Source organism: Ornithorhynchus anatinus, chromosome 1 (genome assembly GCF_004115215.2).
Source record: "Ornithorhynchus anatinus isolate Pmale09 chromosome 1, mOrnAna1.pri.v4, whole genome shotgun sequence".
Lineage (NCBI taxonomy): Eukaryota > Metazoa > Chordata > Mammalia > Monotremata > Ornithorhynchidae > Ornithorhynchus > Ornithorhynchus anatinus.
This window is the reverse complement of record NC_041728.1, coordinates 69573931-69596908: the sequence shown is the minus strand read 5'-3', so window position 1 is coordinate 69596908 and position 22978 is coordinate 69573931. Positions and strand designations below refer to the sequence as shown.

Genomic DNA, 22978 nt, shown 5'->3' with positions numbered 1-22978 from the left:
AAAAATAAAAATTTTTCAAGTTGTAAAATTCTATTAAACACCGTCTACCCTTAGAGCCGATTATTAGTGGCAAGAGAGAACACAGATAGCCCAAATAATAAAAAATCCCAGAAATCCAAAAACCTCAATTTACTCACACTTTAATCTCTTCCCCAGCCCAACTCTGACCCAAGGTGCTGCTAAGTAGCCCCAGCCACTGATTAGGCTTTTACCTCTCCCTGCTCCTTTTGTCCTCTGGGTGAGGTGCTAATGAGCAATGAAATGGTCAAAAGGCAAGCAGGATGAGGGCAGGGACCTCGAAAATTCACCAACTAAATGAGCAGCCCCATAATCACTCATACAGCAGTGAAGTGGAGTTTGTTTCTTGCAGAGTCTGTAGCCCCTAACTCAAGAATGATGCCATTTTGATCACATGAAGAAAAAAGAGAAAAAAATCACCATGCAGTATTTTTAGAAGTTTCTAGAAACTTACTGCATTTTTACCTCCGTAGGTAAGAATGATTAAAATACCATCTTTATAAGGAAAAAAAATTCCCACAGGCAAACTCCAATTTGGTCAAAAAAAGATGTTGGAGGCAGGTCAACTTTTCATGGGTGAGCCTGGGAACAAATGGAGGGCAGGCAACGTTTCTGTTATTGTGTACTCTCCCAGATGCTCAGTACAGCGCTCTGCACATAGTAAATGCTCAATAAATACGATTGACCGACTGACTGAGATCGGGGCCTTTACATTAGACGGCACAAATGGCATGGACTGTGGGCATGGCAGGTAGGCAGGCTCTGAAGAGTCAGTGAGTCAGTGAATAGTTCTGAACCTCTCTGAGGCCTGGGTTGACTTAGGATAGAAATTTCATCCAAATGTGTGGTGGAGGAAATTAGGGCTTCGTCCCCGCGGATGGACATCCACTGCTTTCAAACAGCTGGCACCTCGAGTCACAACGGGCTTTCACTTTTTTCCCAGCGCTCTTAGAGCAAGACAATAGATCAATTCATGTGCTTCTGCAGCTGCTGTCATGGATTTACTCTCTTCAAGCCAGAGAGCGGGCATTTCTCTGCACTCTGGGATTCTGAGGAGCAGCACAGGGCAGCGAAGAATACCTTGCCTATGATGATAATGAATAACAATCGTGGTATTTGTTGAGTGCTTATTTTGGGGTATGCCCTGGGGGAGGGGGGGATACAAGATAATCAGGTTGTATCTTCATCAGTCTCATCAGGTTCCTAAGTCTCTCTAAGTAAGGGAGAATAGGTCCTGAATCCCCATTTTACAGATGAGTGAAATGAAGCACAGGTAAATGATTTGTCCAAGGTCACACAGCAGGCAAGTGGCAGAGCCAGGAATGGAACCTAGGTTCTCTGACTCCCAGGTCTGGGATCTTTCCCACTAGGCCATGCTAAACCCTTATCTGCCAAGATGTTAAGAGTTGTTGCCATACAACTTGGACTGTGAGGTCCATTGTCCAATTTGATCAGACTACAGCTATCCCAGCTCTTAAAATAATGTTGGTATTTGTTAAGCGCTTACCATGTGCCGAGCACTGTTTTAAGCGCTGGGGTAGATACAGGGTAATCAGGTTGCCCCACGTGAGGCTCACAGTTAATCCCCATTTTACAGATGAGGTAACTGAGGCACAGAGAAGTTAAGTGACTTGTCAGTCACACAGCTGACAAATGGCAGAGCGGGGATTCGAATTCATGACCTCTGACTCCCAAGCCCGTGCTCTTTTCACTGAACCACACTGCTTCTCTTATCACAGTGCCTTGGCACACAGAAGGCCTTTAACAATTACCACAGTTATTTTGATCACTGTTCAGCCAAGGGAACCACAGTAAAAAGCTGATTCACAACAGAAGGCAAAGCACCACTTAAATCCCACTTCTTCCATCTCATCAACTTTGATCCCTTCTTTAGCCTCCCGGAATGATGAATTTAGGAGCAACGATATAAGGCTTGCCACTCTTCCAACCCTCAAATTTTGGGGGGCCAAGAATCAAACAAGTCGGCCCTAAAGCTATGCCGGCATGGATGGGTAACAGGCACCTAGGTGAAAGTGGAATTCTTAAGAAATTGTCAAAGGACCCTTTAAGAAGCATTACTGCCATCAGCAAGAACGGAAATCCCTTGTGATCAGCCAATCGATCATATTTATTGAGCATTTACTGTGTGCAGAGCACTGTACTAAGCGCTTGGGATCATACAACACAACAATAACAGGCACATTCCCTGCCCACAGCAAGTTTAAAGGGAAACTGTCTACCAACAGTGTTTAATACAGTGTCCTGCACCCAATGAGCGTTCACTAAATACCATCGATTGATTGCTTAGATGATCGCCATGGCATGCTATCTAAATGGAACTTAGAGAAAATTTTATTGCTGAAGAAATAATGAAAAACAGCTTATTATTCATTTAGAAATGTGGTTGTCTGAAAGTTACCTGGCAGCAACTTGTGGTACAGATGAAATACTGGGACAGTAATGGTCTTGCTGGAAGATTCCGCTCCTGAGGAAGAGCTTCCCACTTTATCTGCCATGGTTCTCCCTCTTCTGGATGGGGGGCGAGGTGGGGTGGATGACACTGCTCGTTTCGACTGAGATTTCAATCCTAGGAGAGGAATCACACCTTCACTAACCCTGGCCTCAGCACCCATCCCAAATGATACTTACGTCCACCGCAGTAGTGTCCTTCATGCATCCTTGAAGCTGAACGATTCCCCCAAAATAATAACAATCCTGGTGTTTGTTAAACGCTTACTAGGTGTCAAGCACTGTTCTAAGCGCTGGGGCAGATGCAAGGTGACTGGGTTGTCCCACGTTACCACCTTCTATCAGGTTGTCTTATGTGGGCCTTCACAGTCCATTTTACATTTTACCATTTTACAGTTGAGGTAACTGAGGCCCAGAGAAGTCAAGTGGCTTGGCCAAGGTCACACAGCAGGCAAGGGGCGGAGTCAGAATTAGAACCCACAACCTTATGACTCTCAGGCCCATTTTCAATCTGCTATGCCAGGCTGTTTCTCTAAAAGCTCTGTGAGCTTCTCAAAGAGCTCTATTTAGTATCAGTAGCCCCACTGGAGGCATCCCTTCCCTCCCTGCCTCACCTGTCACTGCTAACAATTCCCAGTAGCCCCGGGAGCTGAAAGGCAACTCTTCTCTGATGCTGTTTCTCCTTCACTCTCTGCTCTTTGCCCCTACCTGGCCAAATGACAGACTTGCCTGTGCTCTGTTTTAAATTATGCATGAACTCTTCCTGTATTTTACTGAAACCTCTAAATTCAGCTTTACATGACTGGGGGGGGCAAAGGTGTCAAACCAGACCATTCAGGGTTGGTGCATTCATGTCCATCAACTATACCTACGTGTGGAAAATGGAAAATCATTTTATATCCAATGAAAGTGTAACTTTTTAAAAACAGTTCTAGTTTGGGCATGATTACATCCTTTGGAGATAATAGATTCTGGGGACACACCAAACTCTGTGGGGCAGAAACGTCTCTACCAACTCTGTCATACTGTATTGGCCCAAGGGCTTAGTACAGTGCTCTGCACACTGAAAGTGCTCCATAAACACCATCGATTGACGAAACAAAGAAAATAACGGTAGGTATAAGAAACACAGACACATACCAGAGGCCACAACAACACTATAATTGTCTTGAAATCCATTTTCTGCTTTAACTTTCTCTTTCTCTTCATGGTTCTTCTTTTCCTTGTCATCTTTTTGCTCATTAATTAATTTAGCTGTGATACTTGGAGTATCTGTAGAAGAAAACAAATTTACAATATTTTACGTGTAACCAACTCTAGACACTGGAGTATTTTGACCGAGTGTCCAGAAGCTGGTATCATGGGGACAGTGTAATTAGAGATGGAAAATTAGTTTTGGTCCACTAGAGTGGAAAAGAAAATTAAACCACCCGAGGAAGTTTCAATCTCTTATGCCCAGAAATGTCACTTAATAGATGAGTCACTAAATGCAGAGACACACTGCAAACCCCCAAACCAAGGAAAAAGGATAGGTCAAGGGGCAGAAAGTTACTTCGTGAGTCAGAGCTTAGTTCAGAATTTGCTACCCATTCTCTTTGTGTAGCTGGGGTATTCTTCCCACCTCAGTGTTTCAATCCGGCCATCATTTGAGCAGGGATATTCTAAGCCTCACCGAGGAAATGGGGAGCTCATTGGGAGAGGGGGCCTACAGACACTCAAGACAACATTATTGCTACTTTATCCATAGCAAAAGCCTGAAGGGAATACTAAAAATCATCAAAATAGACTGAGCTCTCGTGAAAGCTCACTGAAATGATCTTTTCCTCCGCCCTAAAACTGAGAGAACACTCTTCTTCCAAAAATCTCAATGAGAGTTAGCAGTGATCATTTCTATTCCCCCCAAACTCGCAGCTCCGAGGGTGCGGCATCTCCGGTAATTGTGGCAAGAGCAGCTGCCTTTGGACAGCTTTTGACATTCTCCATCTTCAGCTACGTTCGTGAACTAGAAGTTCCGTAGGACTGCTTGGTAATGATAGGAGGAGAGATAAACAAAGCACATGTTTGGCTGCAGAATTGTTCAGTTGCTGCCTGAAGCTGCGCAGGGTCTGTCGGGTCGCGTGGCTCCGGGGCGTGGGAGACAGATCACAGAACTACGGGAAGAGATCCTTAAGGCAGCGCAGAGAACAATTCTGGGAGAAGGCAATGAGTGCTTGCATCTCTGGCCCTCTAAGCTATAGGTAGGGAAGTTGTGGCCTTGTAAGTTGTGGGTAGGGAATGTGTCTGCTATACTGTTGACGTTTAGTACAGTGCTCTGCACACAGTAAGCGTTCAATAAATACAACCGAATGAATTGTACTTTCCCAAGTGCTTAGTACAGTGCTGTGCACACGGTAAGGGCTCAATAAATTCGGCTAATTGACTGATTGACTCTGAGTTCCACTTTGCCCAAGTGTGGCTGGGGTAGAGAAATGGAGCTACTCTAAGGGCCTAGTTGCCTAGAGGCAGGTAATCATCTCCTCGTGGCTTTACTGTTCCTCTGTGAGGGAAATAGAGACTGTCACCTCACTAATGAGCATCCCGCCTCTATTAGTTACGGTGTGTTGTTTTCTCGATGAGGAAATAGATTAGGTGGAAGATTCCTCCAGATTCCTTAGGAATTGAGGGATAAGCAAAGGACGTGAAGCCAAAATATCCTCTTCCTTACCACAGTGCACAGGTGTATTGTTGTTACGCAACTGCTGTATTGTGCTCTCCCAAGCTCTGCTGTGCATATAGTAAGGGCTCAATAAAGGGCTGACTGCCTGGTGGCAACATCCCAAGTACCTTTGCCTAAGTATGGCTAAGGTGGAGAAACGGAGCTAGGAAATAGAGACTGTCACCTGATTAATGAGCATCCCACCTCTACTAGTTAGGGACGTGCGTTGTTTTCTCACTGAGGAAAAAAAGCAGAGGACCTGAAGCCAGCACGTCTTCTTCCTTACCACGATGTGCAGATGCATTATTAGGCAACTGCCATACTGTACTCTCCCAAACGCTTAATACAATGCTCTGCATACAATAAGTGCTCAATAAATACCACTGATCAACTGAAACTGCACAGAACGTACGACCAATTTAGTTGGCTTTGCCACCCTTATTCTAGAGATTTTCACAAAACTCAAAGTACAGGAAGGTTAAGCAGCCTGTCGAGGGAAACAGGGCCGGGAGTGGCGTCTGTGGGTGTGGGGCCTGGGGCCAGGTATTCACTGTCAGAGTCCGGAAAGTGATGACAGACCCAAGAAGAGTTCTCCAGGAAATAGCCAGTCTCAAACGGCAGTTCACCGAGCTGCTCTCCGACACTGGGTTTGTGAAGGAGGGATTGACAGCGAGGGAGATCGAGACGAGGTGGGAGCAAGGAGGTGACCATGTGCTGGATGCCAAGGGGAAGCAGTGAAGTAAGGAATTGTGAACTATGAGGATTGTATTGGCCGCCTCTCTCCTTCAGTGCCCTTCCCTGGGGCCCGGCTCCACTTTTCCTTCTTGGATGACTGATATTTCTATTCTTTGCACTAACAGGGATCAGCTCTTCCCCACCATACACTTCCTCTAGACTGCAAGCCGGATGTGGGCAGGGAATGTCACTGTTTACTGTTGTGTTGTACTTTCCCAAGTGCTTAGTACAGTGCTCTGCACACGTTAAACACTCAATAAATAAGAAAATGAATGAAGAATCTGGTGTTTCCAGACTCCTGCCAGATTCTGGGGTTCGCTCCCAGGAAGGCCCTCCTCCAGTCACAGAGATAGTGTTGGTGCCCATGTGGTGTTGGGGGTTGAAGGATAGACTGGAGTCTATCCAGGGAACAGCAAGGCTCTCAAATCAGAGGAGGGGAAAAGAGTCTTTGCCACCTATTTCCCCCAACATTACAGCAGCTTCACTCACTGGCAGGAGTAACAGTAATAATAATAACACTAATAATGATACTACCACTAGTAATAATAATGTTGGCATTTGTTAAGCGCTTGCTATGTGTCAAGCACTGTTCTAAAAGCTGGGGCAGATACCAGCTAATCACATTGGATACGGCTCCTGTCCCATATAGGATCCACAGTCTTAAACTCTTCTTTTCAGATGAGGTATCTGAGGCACAGAGAAGTTAAGTGACTTGCCCAGGGTCACACCGCAAACAAGTCACGGAACCAAGATGAGAAACCAGGTCCTTCTGACTCTCAAGACTCTACTCTATTCACTAAGCCATGCTGATTGTCACAGTCTATATTTCTCTTCTCAGTGGCAATACAAACGGTAATTATTCAGCGCTTACTATATGCAGAGCACTGTATTAAGCACTTGGGAGAGTACAGTACAACCAAATTAGCAGGTACGTTCGCTGCCTACAGCAAGCGTGGCTCAGTGGAAAGAGCATGGGCTTTGGATTCAGGGCTCATGAGTTCGAATCCCAGCTCTGCCACTTGTTGGCTGTGTGACTGTGGGAAAGTCACTTAACTTCTCTGTGCCTCAGTTCCCTCATCTGTAAAATGGGGATTAAGATTGTGAGCCCCACGTGGGACAACCTGATTCCCCTATGTCTACCCCAGCGCTTAGAACAGTGCTCGGCACATAGTAAGCGCTTAACAAATACCAACATTATTATTATTATTAAATTTACAGGCTAGAGGGGGAGATAGACATTAATATGAATAATTTTCATTTTTGCTTCAGTTTTCTCTCCGCTCTCAAGCCTCCTCCCCTTCCAACAGTTCTGGGCATTGTTTTTAGCCTAGCACCAATCGCTCGAGGAGAGGGTTCCTGTAGCAGACTGAAATAGGAAATCCTGAATCCAATTCCAAGTCCTGAGGTGGGATGACGCTGTTTAGTGCCATTGTTCTTGTCTGTCCGTCTCCCCCGATTAGACTGTAAGCCCGTCAAACGGCAGGGACTGTCTCTATCTGTTGCCGACCTGTTCATCCCAAGCGCTTAGTACAGTGCTCTGCACATAGTAAGCGCTCAATAAATACTATTGAATGAATGAATGAATGAATTTTGAAAGTCCACATCGCTCCCCTACCCCTGCCTTCCCCACCCACCGCCCCCCTGGGCTCTCACGGCCCGGCTGCCTATCTTCCCATCAGCTAGGAAACCATTCCCGCTTGCTTCCCAAGTGGCCTCTGCCACTGTCCAAACCGCTGGGGGCCCTCGTGCCTATCTTCCCATCAGCTAGGAAACCATTCCTGCTTGCTTCTCGAGTGGCCTCTGCCACCGTCCAAGCCGCTGGGGGCCCTCGAGGGTGAGGGATGCTTGTGGAAGATGATCGTGAGGACGCAAATCAAATCACTTCATTTATGGACTGCGAGGAACTGATTATCCAAATTAAGACTCAGACAGATAAATGAGAAGAGGAAAAGAAGGGGGCGGGGGAGAAAAGACTTACAGGAACTAAACAAAATCAAGTGTGTGCTCATCTGGGTTAGGCAGGTCCAAACTAAATTCTATTTGGAATCAGACTTTTAACCTTAATTAGTTTAGGTAATTGACTTCTTACTCCTACGACTGCTATCTCCTGCAAGGATGGTGGGATGATAGATTTTCAAAGCATATCTCCATGGCTCACTCCTGTACTCTAGATAAGTGAGGTGGCTCGGGTACTGTTGCTATGGCAACTGGCAGAGGAAATGGGCAGCTTTTCTGTTATTGACTCAGTCGTAATGTTCTGCAACAAGACCCTTATATGAGCACTTTTGAAAACATTATCGCGGAAGTTTTGATTTTTCATCTCACAACAGCCTCTCTCAATCGGTTTCCCAGGTTTGAACTAGAAACAGTAAAATGGTAGTTTTTCTCCTTTAGAAAAGTAACCGCTTGAGAAGCAATTTTTTTTTCACTAGCATATTTCTGAATATCAAAGGAGAGTACCCTTATTTACCTTTTATTCTTTCCATGAACGGTGCCAATGTGAGAATCACAGTGCTCCATCAGATCAGATTATCTGATTGAATAACCTGGCGCAACGGATGTCACTGATGATATTTACTGAGCGCTTTTGTGCGCAAAACACTGCACTAAGAGTCTGGGAGAGTAAATACAACAAGCGTGGGTAGACACGTTCCCTGCCCTTTATGAGCTTATAGTCAGAGTCTAGAGATGCCACAAGGCCTACCAGTGACTGAGGTGGTGTTATTACAGCCTGGCAGGCACACAGGCTTAAATCCTCACTGGGGCATCACTGAAGCCAAAATGTCCCCAAATCCCAACTAAAACCAAATCAACGGCAGTAGTCTATTTGCTCCTATGAGCCTCTAGGAGTTCCCAATAAATTACTTTTGCCTTTCTTCAATTGATGATAGTTACCGAGTGTGTACTGTGTGTTGGGCACTGTACTAGACCCTTGGGAGAAAACAATGAACTAGAATTGAAAGATATGTTCACCGCCCACATGGCCTTCACAGTCTAGAGGTGATCAGTCTTCACTGCATTCTAAAAAACCAGTTGAAAGAAAACCACTCCTCGGAAAGGCCAAAACATCATTTTCTGAAGAGGAATTTTAATGGACTGAGAACCTGTGTGTACTGGATGAAGAAACGCAAACGTGTTTTTTTCTTAAAATAACTACTCTTTTCTACATCACTAAAATCTTAGTGGCATTATGTACAGCCAGGTTTGAGGACTAATCTGGTCTGTTTGAGGTAAATAACACTATGTCAACAAAATGATTTCAGACTTAAATGAAGTTCATGTACCATTCAAATACCTTTTTAAGAAGGGGAGGAACACTCTGGACAAATACAAAAACTTCCCTGACAGTAGGAGTTGTGAAGTTGTTCTGTAGTGGGATGGTCTATTGCTGTGGGAGGTGTGGAATCTCTCTCAAGCAGCATGCTCTCTCCTTCTACGCTGTGAGCTCTTTGTGGGCAGGGAATCTGCCTGCCAATTCTGTTATACTATACTCTTCTAGGCGCTTAATTTAGTACAGTGCTCTCATAGAGGAAGTGCTCAATAAATACCACTGATCGACTGACGCATCTGGGATGATTTTTTGCAACCACCAGAAGGCAGGGATGGATTAGATCAAGTCAGTCACCCTGGGGACAGGCGGCAGAGGGAGGTGTGCCAAGATCCAACCTCCAGCCTTGCCAGCCTCTGGCCAAACATTGCTCACCATTGTCGGGTCCTCTGCCCGCTGATCCTCTTGGCCACCACCACCTCTGCTTGGAGGGAGCGAGTACAATATGTGGCAATATGATCTCTAATGGGGAAACACATGGAAGTCGAATGAGAATTCAGAGCAGAGGTCGCTTTGCTATGGCAAGAGCTAGGTCTAGGAACCTGGCCCATTGCTGATAAACTGTCCTCTAGCCCCTTTCCCTTATATCCCCTTGCCTGCCTGTTTAATAGCTGGGTCTACTTCTGCACTGGATTGTCTCTTATTGCTCTTTTCAGTCCTCTCTACCTCAAAGGCCATAAAAATGGGGCAAATCACTGGGCGGAGATGATGTACTACTACGAGAAATACAAATACCCTTAACTCTTGGGAGGCAGTGGGGCCTAGAGGAAAGAGCAGCAGCTTGGCAAACTGAAGACCCGAGTTCCATTCACAGCTTCATTCCTTTTCCGCCGGGTGACTGTGGGCACGTCAGTTAAATGACAAATTATTCATTTATATCGTCTGTCCCTCTAGACTGTAGCTCGTTGTGAAGAGAGAACGTGTCTCCCAACCTTGTTGTATTGTACGTTCCAAGCTCTTAGTACAGTCTCTGCTCACAGTAAGCACTCAATAAATACTACCGATTAATTGAACCAACTTCTGAGTGCCTCCTTCTTACCCTGTGAGCCCTTCATCCATTTAGTCATAGTTATTGAGTGCTTACTGTGTACAAGACACTGTGCTAGGTGCTTGGGAGAGTACTATATAACAACAGACACATCCCCTGCCCACAGAGGGGGAGACAGACATTAATATAAGTAAATAATAGATGTATACATATGTGCTGTGGGAATGGGAGAGGGGATGAATGAAGGGAGCAAGTCAGGGTGACGCAGAAGGGGGCGGGAGGGCCTTAGTCAGGGAAGGCATCTTGGAGGAGAGTCCTGTGTGGGGCAGGGACTGTACCTGGACTGATTATTCTGAATCTACCCCAGGACTAAGCCCCCAGGACTTGGCTCAGTATGAAACACACAGTAACGGCTTAATAAATGCCATCATTATTAGTATTAGATAGGCAATAAGCATCTCATTTTCACTGGCTTAGTGTAACATCTCAATAATACTACAAAAGGAAGTGGAGGCTTTGAAATCCCAATTTAAATTAGTGATTTTCCAAACTGTCCAGTATTTCTCTAAACGCCGTGGTATGTGCACCTTCCTGAATGCTGTGGGTCGCGGGTGAGTCATTTCATTAGTGCTCAGCTTTGCATCTGGACTGCTGTCTCTCTATATCTGCCAAGGCGGCTAGAAATTTACAAACTATATCTAACTCCTCTCAGTTTCTTCTCTCCTCCTCCCATTCCTCTCCTTCCTCTCTACTGCTTATGCAGCTTAATGAAGGTTTTGCCATAGTGCAGAACAATTACTTCCTTCTATGGATCAAAGTTGCGTTTTTCTGGCAGCGGAAGGCAAAGTGAGGAGGGAGAAGGTTGAATTACCATGAACTCTGGATTAGAGGGAGCAAAATGAATGAAATTATTAATTTTGCACTTGTTTATCAAATAATGATATTTATCTTTACTCTGTAGTGATGACCTGTAAAATTATAACTGAGCCAAGGGACCCACAGTCCCACTGAGTTTCTAGCGTTCTTAAACTACGGTGTACAATGATGGAACTTCGGGGGAATCCTACATTTAATGACTCAAAGAATGAGCAAAGATCAAAATATCTTCCTTTCTTTTTCTTTTCTTTTTATGGTATTCGTTAAGCACTTTCTAGGTGCCAGGCACTGAGTGCTGGGATAGATAATTATGGTAATTACTAAGTGCTTACTATATGCAAGGCACTGTACTGAGCATTGGGGTAGACACAAGGTAATTGAGTTGGACATAGTCCCTGTTCTACAGAGAGTTCACACTCTTAATGCCCATTTTTCAGGTGAGGCAACTGAGGCACAGAAGAGAAGTGACTTGTCCAAGTTCCACAGCACACAAATGGCAGAGTCAGAATAGAACCCAGGTCCTTCTGACTCCCAGACCCCGTGTTCTATCCACTAGGCCATGCACAAGCTAAGCAGATTTAAACACAGTCCACTTCCCACCTGGGGCTCACAGTCAATCTCCATTCTACAGATGAGGTAATTTAGGTACAGAGAAGTTAAGTGAATTGCCCAAGGTCACAAGGCAGACAGGTATCGTTGTGGGTAGGGAATGTGTCTGTTTATTGTTGTACTGTACTCTCATAAGCACTTAGTACAGTGTTCTGCACAGAGTAAGTGCTAAAAAATATACGACTGAATGGACAAGTAACGGAGAGGAGATTAATTTTTAAAGACGTGCTGAACTAATAAGAATTACTGGGGGGACAGTTTATCAACACAATTATTCAACTGAATGCTCCCACAACAATATACTAGTTAAGAATCCAGCTCCATCTTTCAAAAAACAGAAGTCGCCCCCTCATTTCCCACTCTTTTTGCTTACTCAGATGATCTTCCCACCAGTTGCAATAACAAACCTTACCATTACAAAGTTTCCCAGTTCCGTCTATATTTTCCCTGACTTAATTTTACCCCAGTCTCTCTGGTTAAGCTTATTCATACGCAGGTCTAAAAAACTACACGCCTTCTTTGCTCAGCTACAAGTCAACAACCTGTAGTTGCTGGTTCTCTCCCTTAGCCTGTTTAGCGCAGCCAGAATTTCCTTTAAACTTGATTTACAAAACACTATTTTCAGCATCCAGACACAAACCCGGTAGATTAAGGACTTAGAAAAACAGAACCCTTCGGTGGGTCAGGCCTACTCAAGAAAGTGGAGCAATGACTCATTCATTCATTCATTCATTCATCCATCCATCCATCCATCCATCCATCCATCCATCCATCCATCCATCCATCCATCCATCCAATTTATTTAGTGCTTACTGCGTTCAAAGCACTGTACTAAGTGCTGGGGAGAGTACGACAATAAGCAGACACATTCCCTGCCCACAACGAGCAACACTCTCCACCTCCACGATACAGAATACCAATTCAGAGGGAGTGCTGCTATACATATCATCTTCTTCTAGACACAAATAGAGGAGAGGAGGCACAGGGAAAACTCGCAAGAAATGCCAGGCATTACGAAAGCACGGTCCTGGGGATGCAAGAAATTCACCACTAGGGAATATGGAATGACTTGAAATTTTCCTTGGCTAAAAAACCACATATAATATTTTTTCTCTGAATCCCCGAGCTCCGGTCAGATAGGTGGAGCCCAGTCAAATTTGCCAGAGAACTGCATATTCCCAAGAACAACATCTTTAAATATAGACATGGTCACAAATACCACTACATAAATATTGCGACACTGACGTTGCAAAGTTTGGATAAACGGACATTACTGCCACCAAAGTCCACGTGCATTTAATTTGCTGTTTATTATCAATCATTAAATCCTTTGGCATAATAAGCTTTTTTTGAGGCCAATGGCACAAATTTTCCAATCGCTTCACATCTTTCTGAGGTTTGGGCCCAAGTTTCTAACTAATGCAAGAGGGTTTTCATTCTACCTAATTTCTCTCTCCTTAATAGTGTTTCCCAGTTTAACGGGGTTTGCAATTTTAATTAAAATACTGTTCCCTCCAGCTTCTAGTCACTGATCCGGATGTTAAGTAAAACTACAGCTCATTGATCATGGTGTCCTCTCCCATTGTGTTCTGGCCAGATGCATTCATTTTCATTCAACTGATGCCCTTGGTTGCTTTCAACCGTCTGGTGATTAACCCAGGCATAATCCACAGGAATTCAACTCCAGTCATTTATTACTGATATTATTATTACTAATTTTTTAGTTATGATGTCATCATTATTATTAAATATTACTGATTGAGTGCCTATGTACCCAAAATTGCGCTAGCCACTTGAGTGAATACAACAGACCTGATATCCGTGATCCCTACCTGCCTTCGAGGAGTTTATAACCTATCGGATTCATTTTACTAATCAAAATGAACGGAAGCTGTGTTGCCCAGTGAAATGAGTTCTGGTCCAGGGGAACGGAGGAACCGGACTTAATCCAAACCCTGCCAACTGCCTCCTATTGGACCCCGGGCAAAAAAAATGAAAATGAAGTAAATAAATTATAGTATTTGTTAAGTGTTTATTATGTGCCGAGCACCATTCTAAGCACTGGGGTAAATACAAGGCAATCAGGTTGCCCCACATGGGGCTCCCCATTTAACAGATTAGGCAATTTCGGCACAGAGAAGTTAAGTGGCTTTCCCAAAGTCACACAGCTGACAAGCTGCAGAACGGGAATGAGAACCCATGTCTTCTGACTCCCCAGCCCATGCTCTTTCCACTAAGCCACGCTGCTTAATGTTAACTCCTCTGTGATTCAGTTCCTTCACCTGTAAAATACTGTGAGCCCCAAGTGGGACCTGGATTGTTGGATTGTGTGTGACCTGATGGTACCCTACCTGCCATGGCGCTTAGCACAGTTCTCGGCATTTAGTAAGCCTTAAATAGCACAGTTCTTATCGTTCCTGGAAGCAAACATCAAATGTCAGGCTAAATCAGTGACTTATTACTGTACAGACCAGCAAATTCATCTGCCGCATTCATTTTATTGGTCAAGATGCCTCCTGGCTTCTGTCATCAATCCCAACTTTCCACCCGATTTCTTGGGTCTGGTTCTCCTTGTCCTGATTCTGCCTTTCCACATATCACTGACATGCCACTCTAGACCAATCAATGGATCAGTCCATCAATACAAATGTATCGATAACAGGAAATGATATAGTATCAAGATTGAACAGGGGCTAAAGGGGCTTAAATATTCAAAGGCCTAAGGGATATGGAAGGGCAGTAGGGTGCTACCGGTCGAGAAAGGAAGGCCTCCTGGAAAGATGTGATTTCGGAGATCAACAGCAGAAGAGCAAAGGAGAGGGTGAATCATTTACCTTCTAATCTAGGATCTCCTCTCTTTTTTAAGCAACCGGCTTGACTCAGTAAATGCGCAACGGTGATTTTAAACTTATCCTTCAACCTTCTGGGAGAGCAACATGGACATATGATTTGGTAAAGACCTATTTATTCTCTTCTTTGGCTTGGTCCCAGGCTTCTGCATCTGCTTGCTATTTTGTTCAGTTTTCAATGGTAATAATAATAATGATTATAATTATGGTATTTGTTAAGCACTTACTATGTGCCAGGCACTGTACTAAGCACTGGGGTGGGTACAGAGAACAGTACAGAGTACAGTACAGAGGGCACAGGGTGGGTGGGGTGGGTACAGAGAAGCAGCGTGGCTTAAAGGAAAGAGCACGTGCTTGGGAGTCAGAGGTCGGGGGTTCTAATACTAGCTCCGCCACTTGTTAGCTGTGTGACTTTGGGCGTGTCACTTAACCTCTCTGTGCCTCAGTTACCTCATCTGTAAAATGGGGATTAAAACTGTGAGCCCCATGTGGAAAAATCTGATAACCCTGTATCTATCCCAGTGCTTGGATGCTTGGAACAGTGTTCAGCACATAGTAAGTGCTTAACAAATACCACCGTTATTACTATTACAAGCAAATCAGGTTGGGCACAGCCCCTGTCCCACGTGGGGCTCACAGTCTCGTTCCCCAATTTATAGAAGATGTACGTGAGGTGCAAAGAAGTGAAGTGACTGTCCAAGGTCGCACAGCAGACAAGTGGTGGTGCCGGCATTAGAACCCAGGTCCTCCTGATTCCCAAGCCCGTGCTGTAACTATTATGCAACGCTGCTTCTGGTTTTGTCTTCTGTTGATCTTTCTTTGTGAACGTGCACTTCCGTCATTTCTATTTTACAAGCGTCTTAAAAAGCATGGCTAATTCTGTTGAACTCATCTGTACTGCGATCAGCACAATAAAATGACAAAGAAACTTCATCAGACCAATTTGCCAGTCAAAGAACAATACTGATGAGATCCGTTTGGTGTGGGAAAGGGTCAGGGAAAGCAATGTGACATATCAGAAGATTTTAATGCGCCTTAAAACCTTAAAGGCTCTTGACAGTTAACTCTCCGATCCCGTCCCGATGTAGAAGAGTCGTGCTGGCTTTGAAGCACTTCCAAATTCTGCCCTATCAAGACAACGTGCCTTAAAGGGCTGCAATCCTATAAATCTTGACTGCGTTTGGGCCAGGGGGAGTACAGGAGATTGTGAAAGTGACTGGGAGTTAAGAAGGCTTGGCCTCAGCACGGTTTGGCAGCATTATTGTCCAGGCAGGACAGGTGAGGAGACGGCAGGAAGACAAAGGAGGGAAGACATTTTTGGCAAGAGACTGGATTTCCCCATAATAATGTTTGTATTTGTTAAGCGCTTACTATGTGCCAAGCACTGTTCTAAGCACTGGGGTAGATACAGGGTAATCAGGTTGCCCCACGTGAGGCTCACAGTTAATTCCCATTTTACAGATGAGGTAACTGAGGCACAGAGAAGTGAAGTGCCTTGCCCATAGTCACACAGCTGACAAGTGGCAGAGCCGGCATTCAAACTCATGACCTCTGACTCCCAAGCCTGTGCTCTTTCCACTGAGCCACGTTGCTTCTCGTGCATGCAAGAAGTGGTATGGCTTAGTGGATAGAGGATGGGCCCAGGAGTCAGAAGGTCATAGGTTCTAATCCCCGGCTCTGCCACTTGTGTGCTGTGTGACCTTGGGCAAGTCACTTCATTTCTCTGGGCCCCCATTACCTCATCTGTAAAATGGGGATTGAGACTGTGAGCCCCACGTGGGACAGGGACTGTGTCCAACCCTATTTGCTTGTAACCATCCCAGCGTTTAGTTCAGTGCCTGGCACAAAGGAAGAGCTTAACAAATACCACAGTTATTATTATTTCCAGGCCTTTGACAGAAAATTAATCAGCTGAATATGTTTTGAGAATGAAGCAGGGAGAATGGCCACTGGCCCATGTGCATAATCAGGATAGAACTGCATTTATCTGCAATCTCATGAGTTACTAGTTATTTAATCCTAATTTAGGTTTATTCCTAAACCTCAAATAATTGGTTTACAATATCAGGTTAAACCTGTAAAATAAACAATTTTTTTTCAACTTTCAGATTTTTAAAAAAACATTTTTACTGTGAAAATGGGCTGAAGTCAACTGTGGGAAAATTAACATGAATTCAAAAACTGGCAAACCAACTTGTATAGTAAAGGATCAACATCCCCAGTATTTTCAATACAAGAAGTATGCATTCTGCAGCTTGGCTCAGTGGAAAGCGCACGGGCTTGGGAGTCAGAGGTCATGGGTTTGAATCCCAGCACTACCGCTTGTCAGCTGTGTGACTGTGGACAAGTCGCTTAACTTCTCTGGGCCTCAGTTACCTTATCTGCAAAATGGGGATGAAGACTGTGAGCCCCACATGGGACAACCTGATCACTTTGTATTCCCCCCTCAGTGCTTAGAACAGTGCTTTGCACATAGTAAGGGCTTAAATACCAACACTATATCTGGAAATTTGGTGATTTTTAAATGCATCGATTATTTAACTTGGGAATTTCCATCTCCCCCTGTAAAGACTTTGAGGTTTCGTTTTGGAAACTGTAATCTATAATCAGTTTTTGTTCACGTTTTATGCATTATACTTATCAGAATAATTTTTCTTCCAAAATGGAGCTCTTAGCTCCAAATTTAAACATGATTAAATTAAGGAATAATGGTAAAGTGGAGAATCATGATCAATAACATTTACTGACCGCCTAACATGCATGGAGCTTAACTGTTTGAGAGAATTCAAAAACAATCAATCCATGGTATTTACTGAGTGCTTACTTGAGCTCTGCACACAGAGCTCTTTACTAAGTGCTTAGGAAGGCCGAGTATGACAGAGTTGGTAGACATGTTCCCTGCTTAGTCTTACCGTCTAAGAATCTTACAGTCTAAGAATTAGAAGACTTGATACCTGCCCTCAAGGACTTTACATTCTAGTCCTTCACATTCTAAAATAGACGATTTAAATTAGTCCCGGAAAGGGGAGTACGTAAGATCTGAGTATATAACGTATGTTACACAGCCTCAATTGCTCGAGTGGCTTTTGGGGGGCATAATGGAAGGGAATGATCTCGGAAGGGCTTTGAAGATGGGGCCAGCTGTGATCTATCGAATTAGAAAACAGGAGTGTGTTCAAGACAAGGGGGAGGATTTGACAGAGGACAGGACAGGAAATGGGAGAATGTAGCACAGAAACCAAGTTATCTTGAGAGAAATAATAACCTATGGTAAACGAGATGGTTAACCATTGTCTCTAGACTATATGCTCGTTGTGGGAAGGAAACACGTCTACTAACTCTGTTGTACTGTACTCCTTCAAGCGCTTAATACAGGGCTCTGCACACAGTTAGCGCTCAATAAATACCATTGGTGATTGCTACATATAACAAAAGGATGTTCTAATGTTAAATTTGCATTTGGCCATTTACATCATTTGCAGACGCTGGATGTTTTGCCACAGAATTTAGTATTGCTTCCAAAAAAATACTAATGAAACACTGCAATTACCCCCTATAATTATATACTTTTTTCAAAAGAAAAATCCCATAATTTACCTCACAAACTACTGTAACAACACTATTATCTGGTGCTTGAGAGTTCAAAATTCTGATAAGTAAGAGTCCAAGACCATTAGGATCCAGCTCCTTGGGAGTATGGGGTGATAGCCCAGTTTTTCCTCAGCCTCCTCCAACACAGGTTTCTGAGAAAACTGAGTATCCACACAGGGCTGTTATTTCTGGCCTGCTACCTCTTCGAAGTCTGACTTCTCCTTCTCCCCAACTCTGCTAAAATTCCTGTTCCATTTTTGTCCCTGACCTCAAAATGAAAAGTTGGCATCTATATTTGGAACTGTTCTAGGAAACGGCCTTAGGAGGGAGTTTTGCATAGATGATAGAGAGAGACAGCAAGAGTCCTCTCACTGAAATAAAGGCCCTAAATTAGCCAGTTAGCACAGGCGTCAGCAGAAGTGGGAATCTGCTGTTGATGATGATGAAGATTATTCCTTCAGCTGGCTTGAGGACATCTCTACCCGGATGTCCCGTCGACACCTTAAACTTTGCAAGTCCAAAACAAAACTCCTCGTCTTCCCACCCAAACCCTGTTCTCTCCGTCTTTCCCATCAGCGTAGATATCACCACCCTCCCTGACTCACCAGCATATAACCTTGGCGTTATCCTCGCCTCGCCTCTCTCATTCAACCACATACTCAATCTGTTACCAGATGCTATTGGTTCTACCTTCACACTGCCACTGAAATCTGCCCGTTCCTCTCAGTCCAAACTGCTACATTCTGATCCAAGCACTTAGCACATCCCACCCTGATCACTGCAACAGCCTCTTTTGCTGACCACCCTACCTCCTGTCTCTCCCAACTCCAGTCCATACTTTGCTCTGCTGCCCAGATGATTTTTCTACAAAAATGCTCAGTCCATGTTTCCCCATTTAACAACCGCCAGTGATTGTCCATCCACTTCGGCAAACAGCAACTCCTTCGCATCGGCTTAAAGCACTCGATCGGCTCTTCCCCGTCAACCATAAATCGCTCATTTTCTACTTCAACCCAGACCGCACACTTCTCTCCTCTAATGCCAACCTACATGTTGCATCTTTTCATTCATTCATTCAACAGTATTTATTGGAATGAACAATTTGGCAACAGATAGAGACAATACCTGCCCATTGACGGGCTTACAGTCTAATCGGGGGAGACAGACATTGAGCTCATCTTCCCCACAGTCTCCCTCTGACTTGGAATTCCCTCCCCTTTCATATGACAGCCCACCTACAAAGCCTTATTAAAATCCCATCTCCTGTACTAAGCACTATACGAAGCATTTGGATCTGTATCCTTTAGCACCCTACAACATTTATGTGTGTGTATCTTTAATGTATTTGAATGTCTGTCTCCCCCTCTAGACTGTAAGCTTCTTGTGGGTAGGGGCTATGACTACCCATTTTGCTGAACTGCACTCTCCCAAGGCTTAGTACAATGCTCTGCATACACAGTAGGCACTTAAGATGGATTTTAACTTTATTATCATCATTAATGATGCTTGCAAATCACTTAATGCCACACACTGTTCTAGCAGGGATAGAGAGTCGAGAAGCAGACTGGCTAAAGGCTGGCTACGTTGAAGTTCAGGTACCACAAGGAATCTTATCTCACAACCACCTGCTGAAGTTGATGATGTCGTCAAGGGAGAATATTCGCTGATCACATCAGTGGCTCCAGGCCCTGCCCAGACAGCCATCTTCCCCAGGGAGACCTGAACGCAAGACCTCTTAAGTGAACTCTCATCGGTTTGGCTTTCTGGCTCCCTCCATACCATAAGGGGATAGCACCAACACATCTGTATCGTTCAAGAGGTGCTTTGGCTTAAAAGGATTTTATAGAGGATATTTCCGATATGAGCCCCCGGGGTTGGTAAACTGCCAAATGGTGAAGTTTTTATGGCATTCAGATAGATGAAATACCCGTTTTCAACATAATAAAGACACATTCCCGGAGTTGACTACGATTCCTCAGAATACGGTCATCCTGTCAGCGAATGACCTGGGGTCTCTGATTGCCTGCCATCTCCCCCTTCCTCCTCTTGGCGCCACATTTCTGATCAATCCTCTGCTCTTTCTGTACCCCAACAGTGAGCTCGAGGACATCAGGTAAAATTATGGCACTGCATGGCCAGTCTAGCCCCTCTAGACCGTAAGCTCGCAGTGGGCAGGGAATGCGTCTCATTGTTATACAGTACTCACCCAAGCGCTTCGTACAGTGCCTTGCACACAGTAAGCGCTCAATAAATACGACCAAATGAATGAACCAATTCCCCTTCCTGCAGTCCTTTGATTGAGTAGATCATAAAAACAAGTACGGCCATTGTGACCAGACATGAAACCTCTAATTCCCTTGTGCGCGGGACATCCAAGTAGAGATGTCCGTAAGACAGGAGAAAATGCGAGACTGCAGAGAAGGAGAAAGATCAGGGTTGGTGAGTGTAGATCCAACCACACAGAGGTGGTAGTGGACGCCATAGGACAAAATGAGTCCCCCAAGGGAGTCGGTGTAGACGGAGAATAGAAGGGGACCTAGAATTGAGGCCGGAGTAATCCCCACAGCTAAGGGATGGGAGACCGATTCCCAAATCATTTGAAGCCCAGGATCTAAATAAGCTTTCAGAACAATGCTTCCATTGTGACTAAATTCAGGTTCAGTGATATTCTACGGCAGCATCATTTTACAAGGGAGGATCAGGTAAATAGTTTGGTTTTGCTCAAAGAACCCTGAATGTTGTGCACATGAACATTAGTTATGCATCCTTTTCTATTGACGCACTAGAGGAAAGAGCCCAGGCCTGGGAGTCGGAGGAGTCTGAAGACTGGGTTCTATTTCCGGCTTCACCACATGCCCCCTCCGTGACCTTGGGCAAGCCATTTAAGTAGAGAAGCAGCGGGGCCTAGTGGAAAGAGCACAGGCCTGGAAGTCAGAGGACGTGGGGTCTAATCCCAGTTCTGCTCCATGTCTGCTGTGTGACCTTGGGGAAGTCACTTAACTTCTCTGAGCCTCAGCTGCCTCATTTGGAAAATGGGGATTAAGACTGTGAGACCCGTGTGGGCCAGGGACTGCACCCCATCTGATCACCTTGTATCTACCCCAGGGCTTAAAACAGTGCTTGGCAAATACCACATTTATTATCTCTGAGCTTCGGCTTCTTCATCGGTAAAATACAAATTCCACCCCTGTTCTCCCTCCTACTCAGACTGGAGCTCCAAGTGGGATGGGGATTGTGTTTGAACTTGTTAACTTGTTATCTATTCCAGTGCACAGTCTTTGCTGTCTGGCACAAAGTGAGCGTTTAAATACTACCGTTACAATTATACAATATATTTTTCCCAGGTATTTGTAAGGATGCTATTTAATGTGAAAACATTGTGGGCAGTGTTAAAAAGTACTAAATTTAGTTATTTGCTAATAATTGTAGCTGCAACATGACGATTTTTATTCTTTTGTCACAAAAGAAGTTTAGCCTTTCCTTAATAATTTGCTACAATAATATCAGAAATAACTACTTTGATCCAGGTAACTGTAGAGAAACTACTAGACAGTTGGTAGCTTTGAAAATTTGCTGAGAACCTCTCCTACTACTCCAATGTTTAGCATGTCCTTACATGTACTATTCCAATTTGAATGTCTGGATCCAGAATCTCTTTGGTGTGATGTTCCCTTTTTTTATGTACTCCTTTAGTCAATTTTCCCAATTCTGCCTCTTGCATACCAATGTAAGAGTTTATTAACTCTAATGATTTTTCCCATTGTGGAGATGGGACATAGAAAAATTTGTACCTTATACTCTGTGAAGGGAAGTTTCAGGAATATTTCTAAAGGGGGTTCTTGGGAATGTCAGAAAAAAGATAAACAGGCTAATTTCAGCGTTTGATCTGCACACATATAGCTAAACAACCCGGAAGCAAAATCAGACCTGAACGCATATATTAGAAGTTCTCACTTTCTGTAACACGAACAATTAAACTACAGATACGCAGTGCAATTTCACAGGATGATTCGGATTTCAAAGTTATCACTAATAAAGACAGTCACATACTGGAGATTCCTTTACCTCTTTTCCCACAGCCCACGTCAAGAAACGTAAACTTGCCTGAGACTCGATCCAGAACTTCTGCTAAGGTGGTTGATATCGGCAAATGAAGAGTGCGGAACTTGTGCCCTGCTCCATACATCGGATGTTGGATCACGTGGCTAGTCGCATTAATTCTACCTTTGTACAGCTAAAAATGAAATTTGGAAAGCGAAGTTAATTTTCATCGCATGTGGAAACGATGGCCTATCCACGAGAATTGACAAATATATTCATCACCCGATCATATATGCCCATGACGGGTAAACCTGGCAAATGATGACAAGAAATAATGATGAGGAGTAAGCTCTTAAATAGCAGTCGAACATTCAAAATCAGAGGATGTATCAAATATGCAAAGATAATCTTTCATTACCCCGAGAGCTCAATTCTACATCTTCCCTGATACAGAAAATATTTCTTCTGTACTTAAGAGAAGGTTCAAGAAAGGATGTTGTAGACTCGTGGATGACAGGGAAAGTTAGGGATGTAAAAGGTATATCCTTTAACGTACGGATGGATGTCCCACAAAGCAGTAGTTTTAGGAAGCCTGGATTGGTAGTTCAAAGTGGCATTCCTCTTTAGGTTTCCAAATTAATTGAAGACATATTGCCCTAAGAGCAGCAGCAGGGCCTAATGCAAAAAGTACAGGCTCGGGAACAAGGGACCGTGGGTTCTAATCCTAGCTCTGCCACAATGTGCCTGCTAACTGATCTTGGGTGAGTTTACTGCTCTGG

General features: G+C 44.2%; 1 protein-coding gene across 3 annotated transcripts in view; it reads right to left on the bottom strand.

Annotated features, from left to right (window-relative positions):
- BIRC6 (baculoviral IAP repeat containing 6) overlaps positions 1 to 22978 on the bottom strand; it is a 295572-nt gene that overhangs the window by 109377 nt on the left and 163217 nt on the right. For all 3 annotated transcript variants that reach the window (XM_029060209.2, XM_029060223.2, XM_029060216.2), the window contains exons 57-59: positions 22263 to 22392; positions 3628 to 3759; positions 2438 to 2605 (exon numbers count right to left, since the gene is read on the bottom strand). In XM_029060209.2, the coding sequence (XP_028916042.1) occupies positions 2438 to 2605; positions 3628 to 3759; positions 22263 to 22392 (430 nt within the window). The remainder of the gene's footprint in view (positions 1 to 2437; positions 2606 to 3627; positions 3760 to 22262; positions 22393 to 22978) is intronic.